Source organism: Carcharhinus amblyrhynchos, chromosome 19 (genome assembly GCF_965287045.1).
Source record: "Carcharhinus amblyrhynchos chromosome 19, sCarAmb.v2.hapA, whole genome shotgun sequence".
In the NCBI taxonomy this organism is placed as follows: domain Eukaryota; kingdom Metazoa; phylum Chordata; class Chondrichthyes; order Carcharhiniformes; family Carcharhinidae; genus Carcharhinus; species Carcharhinus amblyrhynchos.
In genome coordinates this window covers 3,781,341-3,807,890 of record NC_137342.1, presented here as the reverse complement: position 1 = coordinate 3,807,890, position 26,550 = coordinate 3,781,341, and the positions used below count along the sequence as shown (strand labels likewise).

Below are 26,550 nucleotides of genomic sequence, written 5' to 3'. Positions count from 1 at the left end.
CTGCAGCATTCTGCGCTCTCTCTCCATTTAAATAATATTCTGATCTTCTATTCTTCCCACCAAAATGGACAACCTAACACTTTGCTCCAAGTGCTAAATTTCTGTTCACTTCTGCATATCCCCTTGCCGACTCTTTTTATCTTCACTTGCTTTACTATATATTTTTGTATTATCAATTAATTTGATTCCAATACAGCCTGAACCTTTGCTCAAGTCATGAATATAGATGGTAAAGCTGAGCACTGCTCTTTGTGGCACTCCACCAGCTGAAGGTTGCCAACCCGAAGGGGTCTCAGTCATTTATTCAAAAGTAACCCCCCCCCCACCCCCACTCACAAACAACCAGCTTGATTAACATTGGGGATTTTCACAGTAACTTCGTTGCAATGTTAATGTAAGCCTACTTGTGTCAGTGGGGGTGAGGTTGGGAGGGGTGCAGATATTGGGGGTATGGATGTCAGACACTGGGGAGTATCAGCTCATCTTGGGAGTCAAATTGCACAGTGATAGTTTTATTGGTTTTGGGGATTAAAGGCAGTTTGTCCTGGGCCCAGCTTCCTCACCTTCCTTATATTACCGTGATTCCTCAGAACTGGGTAAACCCAGATTCCCCCAGTGAAAGCTAAAAAGATATTGTTAAATTTGAGACATGCTGCCTCTTTCAAACATGTCAGTGACAAACTGGTCTCCTGAGAGAGGCTGCTTTCACTCATAGAATCATAGAACCCTACAGTGCAGAAAGAGGCCCTTCGGCCCATCGAGTCTGCGCCGAATACAATCCCACCTAGGCCCTACCCCCATATCCCTACATATTATACCCCCTAATCCCCCTAACCTATGCTACCCTGGACACTAAGGGGCAATTTCTTAGCATGGCCAATCAACCTAACCCGCACATCTTTGGACTGTGGGAGGAAACCCACGCAGACACGGGGAGAATGTGCAAACTCCACACAGACAGTGACCTGAGCCGGGAATTGAACCCAGGACCCTGCGGCTGTGAAGCAGCAGTGCTAACCCACTGCACTACCGTGCCGCCCCTTGTTAAAGCTGAAATTGTGTGGGTTGGAAGCAGTTTAGGTTCGAAGGTGTGATTTGTGAAGGTTTTTCCTTACCCTCCCGTTCTTGTGGTTTCAAATGCCCCGCAAATTAAAGAAAAGATTTCTTCAGGAATGGGAATCAGTACGAGAGAGCACAATCTTCAGATGAAAATAAGTCAGTTTGGAGTCAATATCAGAGTGAAAATCAGCAGTTTACAGATTGTTGCGAGTTATATATATGAGATACAGGATTTACATTTATTACTGCCGGTTAGATATAGACAGTCTTAGAATGCTCTGCCCTAAGATTTCCTTCTTACACTGCACCCTCCATTTCTCATTATCCTCTGTCCCCTTTTGCCTCCTTTCATTCCTTTTCCCCCAACCTCCACTTTCCCTCACCTTTAAGTTAAAGTTTATTTATTAGTCACAAGTTGGCTTACATTAACACTGCAATGAAGTTACTGTGAAAATCCCCTAGTCTCCACACTCTGGCACCTGTTCGGGTACACTGAGGGAGAAATTAGCATGGTCAATTCACTTAATCCGCATATCTTTGGAGAGTGGGAGAAAACCGGAGCACCCAGAGGAAACCCACGCAGACAGGGAAAAAACGTGCAAACTCCACACAGACAGTGACCCAAGGCTGGAATTGAACCCGGGTTCCTGGCGCTGTGAGGCAGCAGTGCTAACCATCTGCCTCCCCTTGTTTCCATCCTCCCCTCTCCCTGTCAGTTTCCCATCATCCCCCACCCTCCATTTCGCCTTCTCCTCCATCCTCGGCTTCACCTTCTCCCCCACCCTCAGTTTCCCCTCATACCCCACCCTCAGTTTTCCCCTACCCCTGCTTTCCTGTGGCCTCCTGGAATCTCTCTCAGAGCAGCTGCTAATGTGAAAGCACAAGTCTAGACTGTCTATAACAGAGAGCTAATCTCTACAGGACAAATACAATAGCACTTATAGAATTCATACAGAGGTATGATGGATAGGATAGAGGTGGAAAGACTCTTCCCGCTCAAAAAAGACAGTAGGACTAGGGGGCACAGCCTCAAGATAAAAGGGGGGGGCGGTTTAGAACGGAGTTGAGGAGGAACTTCTTCACTCAAAGGGTGGTGAATCTCTGGAATTCTCTGCCCGTTGAAGTGGTGGAGGCTGCCTCGCTAAATATTTTTAAGACGCGGGCTGATGGGTTTTTGATAGGAGAGGGGATTAAGGGTTATGGGGAGAGGGCGGGAAAGTAGAACTGAGCAGCAACAGATCAGCCATGATCTTATTGAATGGCGGGGCAGGCTCGAAGGGCTGGATGGCCTACTCCTGCTCCTATTTCTTATGTTCTTATGTCATGTGATTAGGCATCACCAGGTCAGACGTCATGTGCCCAGAATATCACATGATCAAATCTCTAGTCATGCCTCCAAGTGGAGCTGGCAACTCTAATGACCCCCCCACGACCCCTCCCACCCACCCCCCCCCCACCACCCCCCCACCACACCACCCTCCACCCCCTCCACCCACCCCCCACCACACCACCCTCCACCCCCTCCACCCACCCCCACCCACCCCTTCCACTCACCCCCACCCACCCCTTCCACTCACCCCCTCCACCCACCCCCTCCACACCTCCCACCCCGCCCACTCCACCCCTCCAGCCCCGCCCACCCCACCCCAGCCCCACCCACCCCTCCGCCCCAACCCTGCCCACCCCAACCCCGCTCACCCCTCCAGCCCCGCCCACCCCTCCGCACCCCACCCACCTCCCCACCCACCCCTCCAAACCCACCCACCTCCCCACCCTCCCCTCCAAACCCACCCACCTCCCCACCCTCCCCTCCAAACCCACCCACCTCCCCACCCTCCCCTCCAAACCCACCCCTCCAAACCCACCCACCTCCCCACCCACCCCTCCAAACCCACCCACCTCCCCACCCACCCCTCCAAACCCACCCACTTCCAAACCCACCCCTCCAAACCCACCCACCTCCAAACCCACCCACCCCTCCAAACCCACCCACCTCCCCATCCACCCCCCCACCCACCCCTCCAACCCCACCCACCTCCCCACCCACCCCTCCAACCCCACTCACCCAACCCCACCCACCCCTCCAACCCCACTCACCCAACCCCACCCACCCCTCCAACCCCACTCACCCAACCCCACCCACCCCTCCAACCCCACTCACCCAACCCCACCCCCCCACCTCCCCACCCCCAGCCCCCACCCCCCCAACCCCACCCCCCACCCCCCCACCCACCTCCCAACCCCACCCCCCCACCCACCTCCCCACCCACCCCCCCAACCCCACCCACCTCCCCAACCCCACCCACCCCCCCCACCTCCCCAACCCCACCCACCCCCCCCACCTCCCCAACCCCACCCACCCCCCCCACCTCCCCAACCCCATCCACCCCCCCCACCTCCCCAACCCCACCCAACCCCCCAACCCACCCCCCCACCTCCCCAACCCCACCCACCTCCCCACCCACCCCCCCAACCCCACCCACCTTCCCACCCACCCCCCCAACCCCACCCACCTTCCCACCCACCCCCCCAACCCCACCCACCTCCCCACCTACCCCCCCAACCCCACCCACCTCCCCACCCACCCCCCCAACCCCAACCCCCGTCCCCAACACCCCACCCACCCCCTCCCACCCCACCCCTCCACCACACCCCCGTCCCCAACACCCCACCCACCCCCTCCCATCAGACAGCAGCCCTTTACCACTCATCACCAGGATTGTTAGCCACCCTTACCCCTGATTCAGATTCTATAGATACAAACCTTGACCCATATCGGTTCAGCAAGCCTCCCCCGTCTTGGCCATTGCCAATTCTTCATTATACTATCCTTTAGATATATCATCACACCACCTTGCTCGTGGAACTGCACGACCATCGCATTTCTAACAACATACAATCAGAGACAATTACCTTTTCAACTCAAAATCATCGACAGGGATTTTAATGGAACTCACAACAGCAGGATACGTGGCTGAATTAGGCAGGAGAGGGTAGATAGACAGGGTTAGAGGTGTGCCTGTGGCAGGCTGGGTCTCATGCTAGCTTGCGGGGAGAGTGGGTTTCTTATTTGTCACACATTTGCAAGTCATGAATGCTCATTAATGTAAGTTTTAAAAATTACAGCCTTCATTTGAGATGAAGTCAGCAACACGTGAGAATTTCACATTCATTTAAAGGTGCCGTGCACTAGTCAGCTTGTGCTGCTGTGTCTCACGAGGGTGTTTTTTATATATTGAACTCTGTGGCACAGGGAGGGTAGCAGGAGAATGGTAGCTTGCACGGAGTCAGGGGACCAGCTGAGGGATAACTTTTGTCCAGGATCCCTGGCTGCCCCCATGTTTCTCAAGTTGTGGTTGTGGGATCTTTTATATCCACTTTAACAGCTGGATTGGTCTAATGTCTCAGAAAGAAAGCTTTACATTTCTATTGTGCCTTCCAAACCGTGGACCATCCCAAAGCACATTATAGTTAATGAAGTAGATCCGAAGCGTAGTCAGAGGAAACGCAGCAACTAAATTGCGCACAGCAAAATCCCACAAACAGCAATGTGAAAAGGACCATTTCATTTGTTCCTGTGACATTAATTGGAAGGGATAAATTTTGGCTCAGACACCAGGAAGAGCATCCTTATTCTTCTTCAGAACAATGGCCATGAGGTCTTTTACATCCACCAGGGCAATTGACCTCAATTAAACCTCTTGTCTGACAAACAGTGCAGCTCTCCCTCAGTACTCCATTGGAACGTCCATCTGAATTTTGTGCTGAAATCCTGGAAAGGATCCTTGATTCAGAACCTTCTCATCCTGCAGCAGGTCACCATTGAGCCCAGCTAACATGTTGGAAATATATTGAGCTTTGAGGGGGGGTGGTGGAAAGCAGGGGCTGTCACTTCCTGTGGTCTCCCAGGAACAGAATTCAGGACTGTAAAAACAAACCTTATAAAAAGTTACCCCTGTGCTTAACTGTTTCTTACTGGGAGCGAGACCATGCTTAAAGTAAACAGTGCTCACGTGAGCAACAGTAATGCAGACAATCGACAACAACTTACAATAAACTCATTGAACAAAACAGCATGTTGTTTCTAATACGCAGAAAACAGACAGTACTCAACCAGCCTGCACTCACAAAACCCAAACCAAGGCATCTACTGTCAAGTGTGATTCTGTTGGGCAGCATTTGCTGAATACTCCTGAGTGTGCTGAGTAATAGCTGCACTAACAACCAGTTTAAGATCATCAGACATGGTCATAAACTGGTTCATTTAGACATGCTTTAAGTGACACACATTCACACAACAGGGACACATCCTCTGCAAACAAAAGTAACATATTCAAGCTTTGTGCCCCTATTGAATTGTTCGGGGAGCTTGGGAAGCCAATCAATCCCCATTGCCTTCTCCATGGCAACACAATAGCCAATCAAAATTCACTTACCAACTACCCTTTTCTCCTGTGGTATAAATTGTCATGATCATTTAAATTATGTTTGACCTGATAAGCATGAGATGAAAAGCTTTGGCAACATGTTTCAAGTTTCAGCAATATTCAAATTTGTAGTTATATGGCGGCTTTTTACATAACATTTCACCACAGTGATATGAAACAAAACAATTACCGGTGAGGATGAGCATGATTTCAATTTCACAACTATAATTTCATAAACGTGAGGGTCAAAGATGATGCCACTCAGTGTGTTTAGACACACTTAACTTAGTTCAAGTTTAACAATACTCTTACATTCTTTTATTATTTAACTTACTCGCCCGATAAGAAAATACTTCCATGACCAAATGGTGTGAAACTAGCCAGTAAAACAGGCTGTAGTGCTGAATCACTGAAGATATTGGTGTAAAATGCTCCTTGACAGGAAAGTCCAGAGTGACTGCGACAGACGGCAATATTACCTGAAGGATAGCTGAACTTAAAGTCAAGGAGTAACTCAGAAGGAATGGTTTCACTGATAGGGATATCACTCTTACAAGGAATAGTTCAAAATGTTACACAATAATAGCTGGTTAGCATTCAGCCTCTTCACACCCTCACCTTCACCCCACCCTTACCCTCTGTCATTCTGACCTATCCCTATCATCTTCACCCTAACCTTCAGTGATAAACCCATCACCCTCACTCCCACTGCATCCTCAGCCCCTATGAATCCACACAAAGCCTCTTGCCACCTCCCTGACCCTCAATCTCACCATCAAACTTCACCCTCAACCTCGCTCAGGCAACAACAATATGTAGATAGCACCTTTAACACAGTTGAACATATCATAGAATTCCTAAGCGCAGGAGGAGACCACTTGGCCCATCGAGTCTGCACCGACACCAATCCCACCCAGACCCTATCCCGTAGCCCCATATATTTACCCTACCAATCCCCCTGACACCAAGGGGCAATTTAGCATGGACAAACCACCTAACTCATGCATCTTTGGACTGTGGGAGAAATCGGAGCACCCAAAGGAAACCCATGCAGACACGGAGAGAACGTGCAGACTCCACACAGACAGTGACCCACAAGCCAGGAATCGAACCAAGGTCCCTGGCACTGGTGAGGCAGCTGTGCCAAACATTGTGCTGCCCACTGCCACCATGCCACCCATGCTTAACAAGAAACGTCATTACTCATAAAACAATGTTCATACCAAGCCACATAAAGAGAGGCTGGAGAGATGACCATCAGCTTGTTCAAGGAGATAGGTATTAATAAGTGTCTTAAAGTGAGACAGAGAGATGAAGAGATGTAGGGAGAATATTTCAGAGTTTAGGTCCAAGCAACCGAAGGTATGACTGTAAAGGATGGCACAATAAAAGAAGGTGATGTATATGATGTCAGAATTGGAGATTTTTTAAAAAATCATTAATTTTTGGGATATGGATGTTGCTGGCTGGCCAGCATTTACTGCCTATCCCTGATTGCCTTTGGAAGGGTGGTACTGAGCTGCCTTCTTGAACCACTGCAGTCCCTGTGGTGTAGGTACACCCATAGTACTGTTAGGGAGAGAGTTCCAGGATTTATTTCCAAGTCAGGAAGGTGACTGGCTGCTTAAGGAATCTTGCTGAGTTGCAGCAGTGCACCTTGTAGATGGTACAGTCCGCTGCCACTGTTCATCAGTGGCAGAGGGAGTGAATGTTTGTGAATGGGTGACAATCAAACAAACATCTGCCTTGCAACTATGCCGGACCACATTTGGAATATCGTGTACAGTTCTGGTAACCTCATTATAAGGAGGGTGTGGAAGCATTGGAGGGAGCGCAGAGGAGATTTACCAGGATGCTGCCTGGTTTGGAGGGTAGGTCTTAAGGTTGAGGGAGTTGGGACTTTTCTCTTTGGAACGGAGGAGGATGAGAGGTGACTTAATAGAGGTTTATAAGATGATGAGGGGGATTGATAGAGTGGACATGCAGAGACTATTTCCTCGGGTGGATGTAGCTGTTACTAGGGGGCATAACTATAAGGTTCGTGGTGGGAGATATAGGAGGGATATCCGAGGTAGATTCTTTACTCAGAGAGTGATTGGGGTGTGGAATGCACTGCCTGCTGTGATAGTGGAGTCGGACACTTTCGGAACTTTTAAGCGGTTATTGGATAGGCACATGGAGCACTCCAGAATTATAGGGAGGGGATAGCTTGATCTTGGGATTGGACATAGCTCGGCACAACATTGAGGACTGAAGGGCCTGTACTGTGCTGTAATTTTCTATGTTTCTATTTCTATTTAATGACTATTGCCCGGTGACTCTGATATTCATCATCATGAAGTTCTTCGAGAGTTTATTCATGACACGAATCAATTCCGGCTTCCCTGATTACCTAGACCCACTGCTGTTCACCTAGTGCTGCAACAGATCCACAGCAGACACCATCTTCCTGGCCTTACACTCAACTATGGAACACCTAGATAACAAGGACACCTATGCCAGGCTCCTATTTATTGACTACAGCTCAGACTTCAGCACCATTATTCCTACGAAACTCATCTCCAAACTCTGTGGCCTGGGCCTCGGCTTCTCCCTTTGCGACTGGATCCTAGGTTTCCTAACTCACAGACCACAATCAGTAGGGATAGGCAACAACACCTCCTCCACGATCATCCTTAACACTGGTGCCCCACAAGGCTGTGTTCTCAGACCCCTACTATACTCCTTATAAACCTCTGACTGTGTGGCCAAATTCCCCTCCAATTCGATTTTCAAGTTTGCTGATGACTCCACCGCTGTGGGTCGGATCTCAAACAATGACGAGACAGAGTACAGGAATGAGATAAAGAATCGGGTGAACTGGTGTGGCAACAATAATCTCTCCTTCAATGTTAGTAAAATGAAGGAGGTGAACTGGAGCTGGGTGTGGAGTGTACACATGAAAGTTTACTGACTTCTTAATGAAGTCACCAAGAGACAGCTGATAGGTGAGGAATAGAGGAAAATGGACAACACAGCAATTCACCCACCCCCACTTCACCTTCACACATCCCCCTCCCCAACCTCTTCACTCTCGCCATCCCCTCGCCCTCCCCATCCCCCTCGCCCTCCCCATCCCCCTCGCCACCAACCTCACCCTCCCTCTCCCCATCCCCCTCGCCACCAACCTCACCCTCCCCCTCCCCCTCATTGCCCACATTACTTGCTTAATTTTAACTGTCCACTTGTGGGATAGCTAGATTCGAAATGAACCTTCTATTCCATGACTGACTTAACCTTTGCAATTTCCAATCTTTGAAATATCCAAGGTAAAACTAAGGCTATCTTAAAAAGAAATGAGTAGATTGAGGGTCCAATCTCAGACTGTGTGGGTCCCATTTAGTCAGCAAGGCCCAGAGGGGTAGAGGGTTCTGCGCTGGTCTGACCACGTAGGCAGAAACTGAGCCCAGGCTCATGGTGACTATGGTGCCCCCTGGTCACTCCCTTCAATATGTATCAACATCTCACTTTCAAAGCCAGCACATTGCCCTTTGTCACTGAGTCCTAAATAAGCTGGGATTGGTGTTTCAAGGATACTAAATGAAGGAGGATCCATCATTCAATGAATAATACATTTTACTTAATGCAGGATTCTCCACCTTTAAGACTGGGATAAGGGGTTTTCCATCTCTTAAAAGTGGCACCTCGGGCACTACAAAGGACTTCCTGAACTTGGATATTGATTCAGTTCTGGCTTCTTCATAATGCAGCAGAATCACCGGCTTTCCCAATCCATGTTTCATCATAGTCTCTTTTTCAAGGTTTCTGATTAGAAAATAAAAGAGAGAAAAATCAGCTGTAATTGTGGGTATGGGTGGGGGAGAATGGGAGGGTGGTGGAGGTTAAATACTCGGTGAGTGTTGGAACAGGTTCTCTGCAGCTGGTGCAGAAATCCAGAACCAGATATAGTGATGACCTGTGACCCAAAAACAGTAGAGAAAAAAAAATCTTTGAAAGTGGAATTGTTTTAAAGTGATGTTTGAAGATGACTTTGCATCAATTACAATGGGATCAATTGTAATTTTCTTGGGTAGTAAGAAATACTGGTCCATGTGACTTGGTGACCCTTGACCTGGAAGCGGAGCCAACAAGAAGGAAATTAAGAAAAATTCAATTTGGCTGGTACACACGAAGGGGAGCTGCGGACTCGAAGGATAGTTACAAGCAGAGGAGTTGGAGAGTAAAGGCAGATGCAGACACAAAGAGAAAACAGACAGAAGCAGAAAGAGGAACACAGGGAATTATAGTGAGGAGAAGAAGTAAGTCACTCTCAGGAAGAGATCAGCTTTTCTGTTTGAAGACAGATCTCTTGGAGACAGTGGGGGGAGTTTTCCATGGGAATTGTAGCGGGCAGAGGAAGAACAGCCACACAAAGGTCTGTTGACCTCGGGTAGAACTTTCTGGTTTTGGGGTGAGCACAGCCTGAAAGTCCCACCCACTGTGTGAGCTGGCTAAAAGGTCTAAAACCTGGAAAGCTATGTTAATAGCTAGGATACACTAAATAGCTGGATGTTTCCCAGAACTGGCCAAACCATGACCCGGGACATTATTAGTTGAATTTTTGGAAAGGACTCTGGAAAACGACACCATCAGGGTTGATATGACCCAAGGGAGAGAGGGTTCATTGAAATGTGCCTTGCTGATGGTAATGCTACCCACGAATCGCAAATGTGAAAGCTATCGTTGGATAGAACTCCTGACCTATTGTGCTTGAATAAAGACGAGCATATGAGGAACTATGTAACTATGTCATGCCACATTTGGGTGGGAATTATACAAGTGCTTGTGGTTGTGCAAGACTTATCTTAGTGTACTGAGTGTAATTTACCTTTTTTATTGAAAAGTATCATTAGCCTGTTAATTCATGTTTAATTTGTGTTGGTTTTGATTTGTGATAAAGTAAAAGTTACAACGAGTGGGATCTCATTGGTAATTTCTTCATTTGGGAGTCACTCAGTAAATGTGGGTACTTTTGGTTATTTTTGGTTGGCGCTCCCCCCTGGGGTTGCTAATAGCAAAAAGTCTGACAACACCAGGTTTTAGTCCAACCGATTTATTTGATAGTAAAAGCACAAGCTTTCGGGTTAGTCCCTTCGTCAGGTGACGAAGGGACTAACCCGAAAGCTTGTGCGTTTACTATCAAATAAATCGGTTGGACTAAAACCTGATGTTGTCAGACTTTTTACTGTGTTTACCCCAGTCCAACGCCGGCACATCCACATCGTTGCTAATAGCATCAGTAATACGGTGCACAATGAACTGGGGGATACAGGTTTAACCTCCAGCCTTGGCAAATCTTTGCATCCAGGATTAACCAGGCAATGTTGCCGCCTCAGGAAATTCATCCGTTGCAGCACCCACATTTCAGAATCCCACTCTGGATTTGTGTGTACAACCTGAATGTTAGCTTCTCTGGGAGCGAATAATCAGCCAAACTCAAAGGCAAGTGAGTAGGAAAAGAAAGGTTCTTAAAATATTGAATGTTATAGCACTAAAGGAGGCCAATCGGCCCATTGTGTGTGTGCTGGCTCTTTGAAAGAGCAATCCAGTTATTCCACTCCCTTACTCTTTCTCCACTGAATGTCCTTTTCAAGCATTTCTCCAGCTCCCTTTTGAAAGTTATTATTGAATCTGCTTCCAGCACTTTCCAGATCATAACAACTTCCTGGACACGCTGTTCAACTATGTCTCCTGCTGAGATTGGGGGGCACAATTAGCAGTGTGGAAGCCCCTTCAGCTCTGTGACTCTAACAGAACCATGACACTGGTATCTCGCCTCCTCAGCCAATTAGGGATGAGATGTCGATTCGGACAAAGGAAGGATTTTTTATTGAAGGGAATGGGTTAGAATGGAGGCTGCTGAAAGCACTGGAATGGAACCAGAGGAAACTTGGATAGATTGTACCCCCCACGCCACCTCCCAAATAGGTCCCTCAATCATACCTGAGGGATTTGCAGTGAGATCCACTCTAGCAAAACCTCTCCACCCCAACAGGGGTGAATGGAAGTGCCGGGGAAGTCATCAGCTGGAGTGCGCTTCCTCCAGCCTGGAAACAATGTACCCAGAGGATCAGGAATAAGAAATAAGAACATAAGAAATAGGAACAGGAGTAGGCCATCTAGCCCTCCAAGCCTGCCCCGCCATTCAATAAGATCATGGCTGATCTGAAGTGGATCAGTTCCACTTTCCCGCTTTCTCTCCATAACCCTTAATTCCCCTGTCTATCAGAAACCTATCTACCCGTGACTTAAATATATTTAGCGAGGTAGCCTCCACCACTTCAACGGGCAGAGAATTCCAGAGATTCACCACCCTTTGAGTGAAGAAGTTCCTCCTCAACTCTGATCTAAACTGCCCCTCCCCCTTATTTTGAGGCTGTGCCCTCTATTCTGCTTTCCTTTCTAAGTGGGAAGAATCTCTCTACCTCTACCCTATCCATCCCCTTCATTATCTTGTAAGTCTCTATAAGATCCCCCCTCAGCCTTCTAAACTCCAACGAGTACAGACCCAGTCTATTCAATCTCTCCTCATAGGCTAACCCCCTCATCTCCGGTATCAGCCTAGTGAACCTTCTCTGTACTCCCTCCAAGGCCAATATATCCTTTCGCAAATGCGGCGACCAAAACTGCACCCCCAATGGGTGCAGGAATAGAAAGTGGAATAACGTTATCAGGTGCCAAGCTCCACATTCTCCAGCACTGCACCCCTCACAATGACACACCTTACACCTCCACTCGTTCCTCTCTCTCCAGATCAATATCAAAACAGGCAACACTCGCCCTCTCCACAGGCCTCACAGTCAATCTGCACCAATAATGTCTTTCCCCCTTTTCCACACAATCCATTTCTTACACTCGGAACTTTAGTGAAGAAGCAGAGAGCACACAGCGAGAGCCGGTGGGTGTGAGGGAGCTGGCCCTCCAGTGGCAGGCACCTTGATAGCCGCTGGCGGTGTGTTCCCACCTGCTCCTCTGGGAAACAGCCTGATCCTCCTGAATCACTGGTGTTCAGACACGTGGAGGGAGCTAATCGTCTGCTTACAGACTCTGTGCTGGGGTATTACCTCCTTCCAACTGGATATCCATCCCCTGTGCCTTGTGGAGGAGTAAATGTCTTTGAGAGAAGGCAGTGTGTGTTGCTCCTGCTGTTACTGTTGGTGTGTGTGCTGCTCCTCGAATTCCTCATCAGAGGGAGAAGGTAGACCTGCTCCCAAACCATAATAAAAGCTGGCAGCAAAGGAGTGCAGCTGAAGGTGAGTGAAGTGCAAGGTGGTTGAAGTGACTTCCGAGGAGGTAACAACCACCTGTCAAACACTGAAAGCGTTCCCTCAAAAAGAATCCTGTGAGGAGTATCTCTCATCTGCGTATGGCTGCTGATCAAAGACTTCCTGGCCTGTCAGTTTCACTGAAGAAACCACTGTGGACTCACATCAGTGACCCTGCTGGGTTCCCAGCGCTCTGTTAAGTCCAGAATGGGTGGTTAAAGCAACAACTATTTCAATGTCTAAATACCTTACTTCACAGCTCCCCTGCTTGAATTCAAATCAAGAGAAAGATCTTTAACCTGCGCTTAATGCTCCTTCTACTCATACTGTCAGCATCTTTAAGACTTGAATAGCAGGTTAGGTGTAAAGACTCGCATTCTAATCAGTAATCTGTAAACTGTCCGTGCTGTTATATGCTCTGTCTGAGGCCAGAACTCTCCATTCACCTGACGAAGGGGCAAACCCCGAAAGCTTGTGAGTTTACTATCAAATAAATTGGTTGGACTTAAACCTGGTGTTGTCAGATTTCTTACTGGATTCAAATCTACCCAGGTGAGGCCAAGTTTTGGGCAGGACAATGTTAGTTCCTGATCTGACCTCGCATTTAGGGGATTTAAGTACTCAACACCCCCCAACCATCCCACATGCATCCCCACCCTGCGTCTCAGCATTTCTCCCAAATGATGGATAATTAAGGGTAGGAGGGATTACTATTTAAAGGGCGAAAAGCTGAAGCATGCTATGGTGCAGAGGGACCTGGGGGTCCTTGTGCATGAGTCGCAAAAACCCAGCCTGCAGGTGATCAAGAAAGTGAATGGTATGTTGGCCTTTATAGCGAGGGGGATAGAATATAAAAGCAGGGAGGTCTTGCTGCAACTGTACAGGGCACTGGTGAGGCCGCAGCTGGAGTACTGTGTGCAGTTTTGGTCACCACACTTGCGCAAGGACATTTTGGCCTTGGAGGGAGTGCAGAGGAGGTTCACTAGGCTGATACCGGAGATGAGGGGGTTGGACTATGAAGAGAGACTAAAGAGACAGGGTCAGTACTCATTTGGGTTTAGAAGGCTGAGGGGGGATCTTATAGAGACGTTTAAGATAATGAAAGGGATGGATAGGGTAGAGGTAGAGAGATTCTTTCCACTCAAAGGACAGCAGGACTAGAGGGCACAGCCTCAAGATAAGGGGGGGGGGCAGTTTAGATCGGAGTTGAGGAGGAACTTGTTCACTCAAAGGGTGGTGAATCTCTGGAATTCTCTGCCCGTTGAAGTGGTGGAGGCTACTTTGCTAAATATATTTAAGACACGGGTAGGTAGGTTTTTGACAGACAAGGGAATTAAGGTTTAAACTGATTCGGAGGGGGGGAGGGATAGTGAGGAAAGGGGGTGAAAGTGAGGGGGGCATAGTTGGGGAATGCAGGGCACGGCATAGTGGGGGTGGGGCGGAGCAGGGTTTGAAATGCGTGTACTTTAATGCGAGGAGTATTCGCAATAAAGTGGATGAACTTGCAGCGTGGATCAGTACCTGGGACTTTGATGTTGTGGCCATTTCTGAGACATGGATAGAGCAGGGTCAGGAATGGATGTTGCAGGTTCCGGGGTACAAATGCTTTAGTCGGAGTAGAGAAGAAGGTAGAAGGGGGGGTGGGGTAGCATTGCTAGTCAAGGACTGTATCACAGTGTCGGAGAGAAAGTTTGATGAGGACTTGTCAGTTGAGGTAGTATGGGCGGAGATTAGAAATAGGAGAGGAGAGGTCACCCTGTTGGGAGTCTTTTATAGACCTCCTAAAAGTTCTAGAGAGGTTGAGGAAAGGATTGCGGAGACAATCCTGGTTAGGAGTGAAAGTAATAGGATAATTGTTATGGGGGACTTTAACTTTACGAATATTGATTGGAGTTGCTATAGTTCTAGCTCGCTAGAGGGGTCAGTGTTTGTACAAAGCGTGCAGGAAGGTTTTTTGTCTCAGTATGTAGACAGGCCAACTAGAGGTGAGGCTATATTGGATTTGGTGCTGGGAAATGAGCCAGACCAGGTGCTAGACTTGGAAGTTGGTGTGCATTTTGGTGATAGTGACCACAATTCGGTTACGTTCACCTTAGTGATGGGAAGAGATAGGCATGAACCTCGGGTCAGCAATTTTAGCTGGGGTAAGGGCGATTATGAGGCTATCAGGAGTGAATTAGGACGCATGGATTGGATTAGGGGATTACAGGGACTGGGAACGTCTGAAATGTGGAGTTTTTTCAAGGAGCAGCTACTGCGAGTCCTTGATAGGTATGTCCCTGTCAGGCATGGTGGATTTGGTAGATCTAGGGAACCGTGGTGCACTAAAAGAGTTGAGTCGATGGTTAAAAAGAAAAAGGAGGCTTATGTTCGGATGAGATTGGAGGGCTCAGATAGTGCACTAGAAAGCTTTAGATTGGCTAGGAGGGAGTTGAAGAGTGAGTTGAGAAGGGCTAAAAGAGGACATGAGAAGACTTTGGCTGATAGGATTAAGGAGAATCCTAAGGCGTTCTATAAGTATGTCAAGAACAGAAGGTTGGTCAGGGCAAGATTAGGGCCAGTTACAGACAGCAGGGGGAAGTTGTGTGTGGAACCGGAGGAGATTGGAGAAGTATTGAACCAATATTTCTCTTCGGTGTTCACGCAGGGGGACATGAATATAGCTGAGGAGGACATTGGGTTGCAGGGGTGTAAAATAGACAGTATTACGGTTGATAAAGAGGATGTGCTGGAAATTCTTGAGGGGCTGAAAATAGATAAGTCCCCTGGTCCGGATGGGATCTACCCTAGGATTCTCTGGGAGGCTAGAGAGGTGATTGCAGAGCCTCTGGCTCAGATCTTCAGGTCGTCATTGGTCTCTGGTGTAGTCCCGGAGGATTGGAGGATAGCGAATGTTGTCCCATTGTTTAAGAAGGGGAACAGAGACTTTGCCGGGAATTATAGACCGGTGAGTCTTACTTCTGTTGTGGGCAAGGTTTTAGAAAAAATTATTAGGGATAGGATTTATAGTTATTTGGAGTGTAATGAATTGATTAGAAATAGTCAGCATGGTTTTGTAGCAGGTAGGTCGTGCCTTACTAACCTTATTGAGTTTTTTGAGAAAGTGACCAAAGAGGTGGATAGGGGTAAGGCAGTTGACGTGGTATACATGGATTTTAGTAAGGCGTTCGATAAGGTTCACCATGGTAGGCTTCTGCAGAAAATGCAGATGTATGGGATTGTGGGTAATCTAGGAAGTTGGATCAGGAATTGGCTATCAGATAGGAGACAGAGGGTGGTGGTGGATGGTAAATATTCATCATGGAGTGCAGTTACGAGTGGTGTGCCTCAGGGATCTGTTTTGGGGCCACTGTTGTTTGTAATTTTTATTAATGATCTGGATGAGGGTATAGTTGGGTGGATTAGTAAATTTGCTGATGACACCAAAGTTGGAGGTGTGGTAGATTGTGAGGAAGGGTGTCATAGTCTGCAGGGAGACTTAGATAGGTTGCAGAGCTGGGCCGAGAGGTGGCGGATGGAATTTAATGCGGAGAAGTGTGAGGTAATTCACTTTGGTAGGAGCAACAGATGTGTCGAGTATAGGGCTAACGGGAGGACTTTGAATAGTGTGGATGAACAGAGGGATCTAGGTGTGTGTGTACATAGATCCCTGAAAGTTGGGAATCAAGTAGATAAGGTTGTCAAGAAGGCGTACGGTGTCTTGGCGTTTATTGGTAGGGGGATTGAATTTAGGAGTCGCAGTGTAATGTTGCAACTGTACACTACTCTAGTGCGGCCGCACTTGGAGTACTGTGTGCAGTTCTGGTCCCCGCATTACAAGAAGGATGTGGAGGCGTTGGAGAGGGTGCAGAGGAGGTTTACTAGGATGTTGCCTGGTATGGTGGGGAGGTCCTATGAGGAGAGACTGAGGGATCTAGGGTTGTTTTCGTTGGAAAGAAGGCGGCTAAGAGGGGATCTTATTGAAACATATAAGATGATTAGAGGTTTAGATAGGGTGGATAGTGATAGCCTTTTTCCTCGGATGGAGAAAGCTAGCACGAGGGGGCATGGCTTTAAATTAAGGGGGGGTAGCTACAGGACGGATGTCAGGGGTAGGTTCTTTACCCAGCGGGTGGTGAGGGATTGGAATGCCCTGCCTGCTGCAGTTGTAAATGCGTCTAGTTTGGGGGCGTTTAAGAGATCTCTGGATAGGTTTATGGACGAAAAGGGATTGGTATAGGCTAGTGGGTCATAGTTTTTGTAACTGGTCGGCGCAGCGTCGTGGGCCGAGGGGCCTGTTCTGCGCTGTAATGTTCTATGTTCTAAGGGTTATGGGGAGAAAGCGGGAAAGTGGAACTGATCCACTTCAGATCAGCCACGATCTTATTGAATGGCGGGGCAGGCTCGAAGGGCTAGATGGCCTATTCCTGCTCCTATTTCTTATGTTCTTATGTTCTTATTCATATTCTGGGTTTTTGGATAATTCCCTTTAACCTGTGTTCGCTGGTTTCTGACTGTTCTTCCAATTGATAGTTACTCTGCGCTAACTCCATCAAACCCCCACATCGACACCTCCTTGAAACCTCCCCGTAAACATCCCTGATCCAAGGGGAAAAGCTCAGCTTCTCCACATAAGGACGTTTCTCTGCCCCCAGCACTCCTCCACCCCCACACCGTTCTGTTGAATCTCCCGCGACGTTCGATTAGAAATGATTTTGTTAAGAAAGGATTCCATTTAAAATATTTACATTCTTTCATTCGCAGCCTGAATTCTCTCCAACACCATGGTGCAAATTTCCTCCCAGTCCAGTTTTTCAATGGTTTCATCGTAGGCTTTAATGATCCAGCCTAGCAAACAACCAAAGGAAGATAATTAATGTGGTGAGCGTAAGAGTTTAAAAATTCATTTACAGGATAAGGGTGATTTTGGCCAGGGGAGGGCATTTATTGTCCATTCCTGATTCTCCTGAAGTGGTGGTTACAAGGGGCTTTTCTAACACGCAGAAGATAATGATTTAACGTGACTTAACTTGCTCAGCCAATTCAGAATCCATATACTCCACTAGTCACCATCCGCCAATCCGAATAGCACCCGTTGACCCCCACTCTCTGCCTCCTATTTGACAACCAATCCTCTATCCACGCTAACACCCTACCCCCAACTCCATGTCCCTCGACCTTCTGCAATAACCTCTTGTGAGGTATTTTGTCAAACGCCTTCTGAAAATCCAGAAAGACCACATCCACCGACTCTCCTCTATCCACCGCCCTAGACACATCCTCATGAAACACCAGGGGTCGGTGCTGGGGCCTCAGCTTTTTACCATCTATATAGATGATCTGGAGGAGGGAACCGAGTGTAGGGTGTCGAAATTTGCTGATGACACCAAGATTGGGGGAACGGCAAATTGTGCGGAGGGTGTGGAGAGTCTGCAGAAGGATCTAGATAGGCTGGGCGAATGGGCCAGGAAATGGCAAATGGAATTCAATGTTGGCAAGTGTGAAGTGGTCCACTTTGGTAGGAAGAATGGTAGGAAGGACTATTACTTACGTGGCAAAAAACTGCAGCAGGCGACGGTGCAGAGGGACCTCGGGGTCCTTGTGCATGAGTCGCAAAAACCCAGCTTGCAGGTGCAGCAGGTGGTCAGGAAGGCGAATGGGATGCTGGCCTTCATAGCGAGGGGGATTGAATATAAAAGCAGGGAGGTCTTGCTGCAGCTGTATAGGGCATTGGTGAGGCCGCAGCTGGAGTACTGTGTGCAGTTTTGGGCGCCGCACCTGCGCAAAGATATTTTGGCCTTGGAGGGAGTGCAGAGGAGGTTTACTAGGCTGATACCAGAGTTGAGGGGGTTGAGCTATGAGGAGAGGCTGAATAAACTGGGCTTGTACTCGTTAGAGTTTAGAAGAATGAGGGGAGATCTCATTGAGACGTATAAGATGATGAATGGGATGGATAGGATAGAGGTGAAGAGACTCTTCCCGCTCAAAAAAGACAGTAGGACTAGGGGGCACAGCCTCAAGATAAAAGGGGGGCGGTTTAGAACGGAGTTGAGGAGGAACTTCTTCACGCAAAGGGTGGTGAATCTCTGGAATTCTCTGCCCGTTGAAGTGGTGGAGGCTGCCTCGCTAAATATTTTTAAGACGCGGGTTGATGGGTTTTTGATAAGAGAGGGGATTAAGGGTTATGGGGAGAGGGCGGGAAAGTGGAACTGAGCAGCGACAGATCAGCCATGATCTTATTGAATGGCAGGGCAGGCTCGAGGGGCTAGATGGCCTACTCCTGCTCCTATTTCTTATGTTCTTATGTACTTCCTACTTCCCCCTGGATGAGGATCCCACCACCAAACATCAAGCCAGCATCTACAGGTCTGCCACTAACCTCATCTGCTCTGGAGGTCTTCCCTCTGCAGCCTCCAACCTCAGCCCCCCCAAACCCAACCCACTTCTAATTCAGGCCATTCGACCATTGAGTCTGCACTGACTGTCCTGACAGAGTACATCAGCCGGGTCCTTTCCCCCACCCTATCCCAGTAACTTCACACATTTACTATGGAATATTCACATATTCCTTCTCACAGATAGGATGGTCCTGCCCCAATCTCAACCTTATTTTTTTCTCCTTTTCTCCAGTCTCTCCCTGTCTATAACTGTGACTCTCTTTATTCCTTTGTCACTTGTTTCCAGCTCAAACCATCTTCTTGGGAAAAAAATCCAAAAAGTCTGAGGTCACGTACCAACCAACCCAAGAACATCATCTCCTCTGCTACCATCTGACTTTTGAATGGACTTACTTTGCATTAAGCTGATCTTTCTCTACACCCTAGCTATAACAGTAACACTACATTCTGCACTCTCTCATTTCCTTCTCTATGAATGGTATGCTTTTTTCTGTATAGCGCACAAGAAACAATACTTTTTACTATATGCTCATACGTGTGACAATAATAAATCAAATCAAATCTAATTAAATTCTCTTTACGATGGATGTCCGATCTCTTTACACCTTCATTTCCCAGCAGGACTGAGGGCTCTCAGCTCCATCCTTGAACAGAGGTTCAATAGATCCCCATCCACCATCACTCTCCCCCTCTTGGCCGAGCTTGTTCCTACATTGGTCTTCTTCTTTAACTCCCTCATTGCCTCCAGATACGAGGTGATGCTCTGGGTATCCATATGAGTCCTAGCTACACAACTATATTGTGGTAAATATGGAATATTCCTCATTCCAGTCCTACTCAGGCCCTTTCCCTCATCTCTATTTTCCAGTGCACTGATATCTGCCTTCTGTTCCTTCCCAGAAATCAAAAATCTCATTGACTTTGTTTCCAAGAGGGATTAGAGTTTGGGATGGGAGAGGAATGTGCTCACCCTGATGAAGCTGTCTCCTTATCTCCAGCACTCTCTAATTGGACCAGCCTAGCTGTTTTGCAGGGCTTTACATTTGTATTGGTGAGGGCATAGCACATGACTCAATACGTGATAGGGCTCACTGACTTAGAATGCCTGGACAGGAGTGGCCTCGGTGAGTTGGACATCGTGAGGACTGTGACCATGCTCTCAACGTGATGCAGCTGCAAACCTGCTAAGGCCTCAGCAAGGTCGATGAAGGGTAGGTGTAGTCATTGGCTGCTGTGTCAACACTGATTGGACCAGGTTTCACCCGAATGCAAAAGAACATAACATAAGAACATAAGAAATAGGAGCAGGAGTAGGCCATCCAGCCCTTGTCAGGCTTCCAATGATTCAGTTTGCGAATCATCATTATCCTGGAAGGAGCCACTGGCAAAAGATTCAGTGCCACATAAAGCCACTCGCATGGGGTGACTTCCAAGTCCTTGTGGCATGAGTTCCTCACTGAGAATGTGGCAAATGTGAGCCATCCCAGGACAAGCGAGGGCTCCTGTGGCACTGCCTTCCACTCCTCCTCATATATGATCTATGAGTTCTATCTATCCTTGATAGCACCACACGCCTTTGTGAACATTTCCCTTCCTCGGGAACATCAGGGCTGACCTAGGACCTCGCTGCCTCCATCTGCTCAGGTTGATGTTCCTCCTGGATGTCAGCCAATCCCTTCTCCTCATCTGATATCAACAAGGCGGTGTTGTCTGCAGCCTGCAAGCCTCCTCCTCCTCCTTATATTCTTCAATTAATAGAATTGAGAAATCGCTGCAACTTCCTCCTGAATGCTCTCCTTCCATCTCCAAGCCAGGATTTCCAGCTCCTGGCCTGCTCTCGGTCTAGCCATAGCATCCCCTCTTGCAGCTAAAGCACATCCTGATGTCCACGAGGGGGATCAGCACCTCCCTCAGGTATGACTGTGCAGCCACAGGGAATAATTAAGGTGAATACAGTCAAGTGCTATAACCCTCGGTCAGGATAATGCCAGCTCACTTCCATTAACCTAGAAATTATCAACACTCTGGTCTTGAGCTAATGACATGATTTTAGCGTGTGACCATGACAATGGTCATGTTACAGCATGTACTGGGCATGTTTAGCAGGTGTAGGCCTCGATTGTTTGATATTTCTTCCATTTTTACCTCTGTCTGGAGCAGACGGCCAAGGAAACCAGCTTCACTGGAGCCTGAGGCTGGATGGATTCTTGACTGAATGCACACCATCAGGAAAGGAGGAATTCTCCTTCAGTGGGTATTTGAAACCAGTGTTCAGCTACGCCTCCTTCTCAAGGCCCTGCACTTGACCCAAAGTCCTCGTCCTGAACTTTTCCCACACACCTTGAGACCCCTCCCATATTTTTATTTCCTAGCTTGTTTTTCCAACTGCACCATTCCTCAGGAAAGAGGAGGATGTGTTGTTACCCTCATGAACGGGAGCCGCACCTTCCAGCCTCCACATCACTAATTTCCTCCCATCCTCATTCACAGTCACCACCTCCTACTTCCAGCCCAAAGATGTGCGGGTTAGGTTGATTGGCCATGCTAAGAAATTGCCCCTTAGTGCCCAGGGATGTGTAGGTTAGAGGGATTAGTGGGTATAATATGTAGGGGTATGGGGGTACGGCCTGGGTGGGATTGCGTTCGGTGCAGACTCGATGGGCTGAAGGGCCTCTTTCTGCACTGTAGGGTTCTATGGTTCTATCCCTCTCACAGGCTGACTGGCCTGCCCCTGAATTGTATACTCAAATCTGAACTGGCTCTCGGTTAGCTGTTTGGAACTCTTTGTGTCTCAATCCTTATCCCCGCAGCCTTCCTCTGGCAGGAAAAGCCACAACAGTGACATCATGGAGTTAAAATCACAGTTGTTGGGTCCCAGTGGCATCACTTTTTAAACATTTGTGCCTGGGATGTGTATCGCTGAATGGGCCAGCATTTGTTGTACATCCCGAATTGCTCTTGAACCAAGTGTTTTGCTAGGCCATTTTCAGAGGGCTTTTAAGAATCAGCCACATCGCTGTGGATCTGGAGTCACATGTAGGCCAGAGCAGGCAAGGATGGCAAATTTCCTTCCCTAAAAGACATTAATGAACCAGATAATGACAATCGACAATGGTTTATGGTCATCAGAACCCGACATGCATCTTTGAAGGAGCCTACTAGGTGTGAAATCACTCCAAATGTTGCAGCTAAGAAACTATCAAACTGAGATGCAATGCAAGACCCAGGAGTAAGAGGGAAAGGCTTCTCTCTGGAGATAAATCAAGTTGACATCAAGAAGTTCTATTCTGCTCTACTGACTCAGAACAAAAAGATAAAATAATCTGTGACAGCATTCCTACTCTTTAAAAAAGAATCTTACCTTTTTCCATACATTCTTTTGATGACACGGCAAAGTTTATTGTAAATCCTAGAAATTAAACATGAACAATATTTTAAACCAGGTGAATTCTGGATTGCTGCTTTCTGTCATAACCAGGAAGTACAAAATCCAGAAGCACTTTACATCCAAAAGATATTGGAAATCTGGAACCCTCTATCCCAAAAGTCTTTGATGCTAGGGGAACAGCAGAAGTCTTCAAATCTGAGACCGGGAGATCTGGTTATTGACCTGAAATATTAATGCTGGGGGAATTTTAACTCCAAAATGGGTGAATTTGGTTGTGGTGAAATGTAAACATTCTGAAAACCTGAATCAGGAATATTGAATATTGCTGAGAAAAGAAGCATGCTGTGCAAGTTTTTTGCACCATTAGGACAGACACAAGAATACCAAATTTCAAAGGGAGCAACAACTTATACTACACGTTGGTTGAAAAGCGGGCTCTGATTGGCTGAGGCATCATATGGAGATACCGGCGTTGGACTGGCGTAAACACAATAACAAGTCTCACAACACCAAGTTAAAGCCACTAGCTTTCGGAGCGCTTGCTGCTCCTTCGTCAGGTGAGCGGGAGTTCTGTTCACAAACAGGGCATATAAAGACACAAACTCAATTTACAAAATAATGGTTGGAATGTGAGTCTTTACAGGTAATCAAGTCTCAAAAGTACAGACAATGTGAGCGGAGAGAGCGTTAAACACAGGTTACAGAGATGTGTATTGTCTCCAGCCAGGACAGTTAGTGAGATTTTGCAAGCCCAGGCAAGTCATGGGGGTTACAGATAGTGTGACATGAACCCAAGATCCCGGTTGAAGCCGTCCTCATGTGTGCGGAACTTGGCTATCAGTCTCTGCTCAGCGACTCTGCGCTGTTGTGTGTCGTGAAGGCTGTCTTGGAGAACGTTTACCCAAAGATCAGAGGCTGAATGCCCGTGACCACTGAAGTGTTCCCCAACAGGAAGGGAACAGTCTTGCCTGGTGATTGTTGAGCTGTTGTAGGAGCAGCAAGAGCTCTGAAAGCTAGTGGATTTTGCTACAAAATAAACCTGTTGGACTTTAAGCTAGTGTTATGAGACTTCTTACTGGGCTGAAGCATTGTCATGGAGAATGCAATGGGGAGCTATTGTCCCGCATGTTTTAGTTTAATTCAGAAAAGGTTTAATGGCCTGGACATATCCTTTTTGTGGAGATACTGGCGTTGGACTGGGGTAAACACAGTAAGAAGTCTGTTTTAACTCCATATTGGAGACAATACACATCTCTTTAACCTGTGCTTAACCCTCTCTCCACTCACATTGTCTGTACCTTTAAGACTTGATTCCCTGAAAAGACTCGCATTCCAACCATTATTTTGTGAATTGAGTTTGTGTTTTTACATGCTCTGTTTGTGAACAGAACTCCCACTCATCTGATGAAGGGGCAGCGCTCCAAAAGCTAGTGGCTTGTGCTACCAAATAAGCCTGTTGGACTTTAACCTGGTGTTGTGAGACTTCTTACCATGCCCTTTTTGCCAGCAGAGGACAGTTCCTTACACATAATGCATGTTCCAATGCTGCAAGAGTGAGGGGGAGCAGGGGGAGGGGGGGATCCCAGAAGGAATCCCCTCCATGCAATTTTGCACTCTCCCCACCTCCTCAGAATCAGCAGGGCTGGGAGGGAGTGAGTATAAAATACTGACCCAGGAGTCCCGAAGAGAAGTCACAGTGGACTTGAAACGTTAACTCTGTTTCTCCCTCCACAGATACTATCAGACCTGCTGAGATTATCCAGCACTTTCTGTTTTAACTTCAGAAATTCATCCCACCTTTGCCCTTTACAAGCGAGATCAAGGCTGGAGGGGCTCCTCATCTACCTTTGTTCCATTCTACGCTTTTTCCAAACTTGCTACAAGTTGCTGAGAAGGGGCAGCAAAGCATTTAACTGTTGGATCGACCACTCCCACCTCCCTCCAGCTGCTGGGTTTCTGTTATATATAAAATTGCCCTACATTTCAGGCACTCAATCTCATTAAAGTAACTAATAGTGGGTGTGCCTCTGGGGAGCTGGTTAGTCTCCCATGCCCCAATCCACTCCTAGGCAACTACACCAAACAGTACACTAACAACCGCCACCACCCGCATCCCCCCCGCCCGCCGTTCCCCCCCACCTACTCCGCTATCCTTCTCCCCAACCAGGAATATTGCCACACATGCTGTTTGCCCCCATACCCCTCAATCACCACCCGGACATGGCCCCACCCCTCCAACAATCGCTGCCCCAGCCAATTGCGCCCCCCCCCCCAACTCCCCAATAGCCATCCCAACCGATCAACCTCCCCCTCCTGAAGAGTTCTGCCCCCTTCCCTCCTGTGGCATTTCCCCCCACCCCCCGATCAGGTCTTACCCCCATCAGCCCTCACCCCCTCAAGACACACTTCTCCCAAGACCCACTGCTTGGCACTACCAGGGTGCCAGGCTGGCAGTGCCAGGCTGACAGTGCCCCAGCTTTGTGTCCAAACTCACAGGGGACTTCGGTGACATACGGTCCCATCAGCGTGGCCATCACATCTGGTCCCCGTTGGTGGGGACCTTCTCTGATCCTCATCAGTAAGAACCTCGACTGGTGATTGGGCTAAGGTGACTGAGACCGGATGATAATACCCAGGTTTCATTAATGACATGTAAAACATGTTATTAATATTAAAATCAGGGGTCAAGGCTAATTTCGCCGGCAAAACAGAGACATCTGGCAAATCCGATGTTTCGCCTCTTGTCCCAAGGCGGTAAGATCAAGACAGGACAGTCTTTCACACAAGTCAGGCCCTCCCTGTGTATCTGTTTCGGTGGGTGCTAAAAACAAGAGGGTTCTGCTAGTGTGCTTCACACTCTTCCATCAACCAACATGGTAAAACAAAATAATGGGTCAATCATCTCATTTCCTGTCTGAGGGATCCGCTTTGTGCAAAATAGCTGCCATGTTTCTAACAGTGACTACAGCTCAGAAGTAATTCACTGGCTGTGTAACGTTATGGGATGACTACAAGCCTAATCCGAGAACAAAAACCCCCCTCTTGTTGTCAGAGATGTCTAAAATAGCAATTAAGTTTTAAAAATAAATAAGATAAACTATAAAAATATCAACTAGTTAACAGGATACAGCTTAACAAAATGAACCTCTCAACACCGTATTAACATGAAGAAACTCTGTACCTGTTCGTTGAACATTATTTGCTGCAGCCTTGTCCGGCGATTTAGTTTTCTTCGCACCTTAAGCAGCAAAAGAAAATCACAATTCATTGGTTAAAAAAGAATCTGGCGGGTATAGCGTCAATTAGAAACAATCCACCCAATCCCCTTTGCCCCTCTTGCCTCTTGATTTTCTCCAATTGTGTGTCTAAGTAATTGTCCGCCATTGCCTGGTTGTTCACACTCCCATCTCTGAGACAGGAAGACATGGATCTCACCCAAGGTTTGGGTATAAGATCCAAACTGGTGCTTCAGTGCTGCATTCACCCCTGTGGACGGAAACTAGTAGAACTCTCTGCAATCACAGCTGAGAAAGCACAGCCTTGGTGTGTGAGAATAAGGTTTTGTAACGGAATGAAAGTTCACGGACAGTGTTTGTCCCAAAATGTAAACCGTTTACCTTCCTCTTCTCCTTCCCCTGTGTCCGAACACACAGGGGCTTTAATGACCTACGTGTGGTTTTGTGTATATGCAAGAGGCTTAGAACATAGAACACTACAGCACAAACAGGCCCTTCGGCCCACAAGTTGCACCGATCATATCCATACCTACCAGGCCATAGAACTATCTGTGACTCCCAATCCCATTAAATCCCATATACACATCTAGAAGTCTCTTAAAAGACCCCAGCGAGTTCGCCTCTACCACCACTTATGTTTATACATCTCACAGAGCCCAGATGTGACAGGGTGGCACAGTGGTTAGCATTGCTGCTTCACAGTGTCAGGGACCTAGGTTTCATAGAACATAGAACATAACAGCGCAGAACAGGCCCTTC

The 26,550-nt window shown here is 47.6% G+C and overlaps 1 protein-coding gene across 1 annotated transcript in view; it reads right to left on the bottom strand.

Moving 5' to 3' along the window:
- LOC145355584 (uncharacterized protein C3orf20-like) overlaps positions 1-26,550 on the bottom strand; it is an 89,263-nt gene that overhangs the window by 54,667 nt on the left and 8,046 nt on the right. The window contains exons 2-7 of the mRNA XM_080207835.1: positions 25,737-25,793; positions 22,529-22,576; positions 17,518-17,617; positions 9,063-9,290; positions 5,821-5,976; positions 3,824-3,944 (exon numbers count right to left, since the gene is read on the bottom strand). Coding sequence (XP_080063961.1) covers positions 3,824-3,944; positions 5,821-5,976; positions 9,063-9,290; positions 17,518-17,617; positions 22,529-22,576; positions 25,737-25,793 — 710 coding nt within the window. The remainder of the gene's footprint in view (positions 1-3,823; positions 3,945-5,820; positions 5,977-9,062; positions 9,291-17,517; positions 17,618-22,528; positions 22,577-25,736; positions 25,794-26,550) is intronic.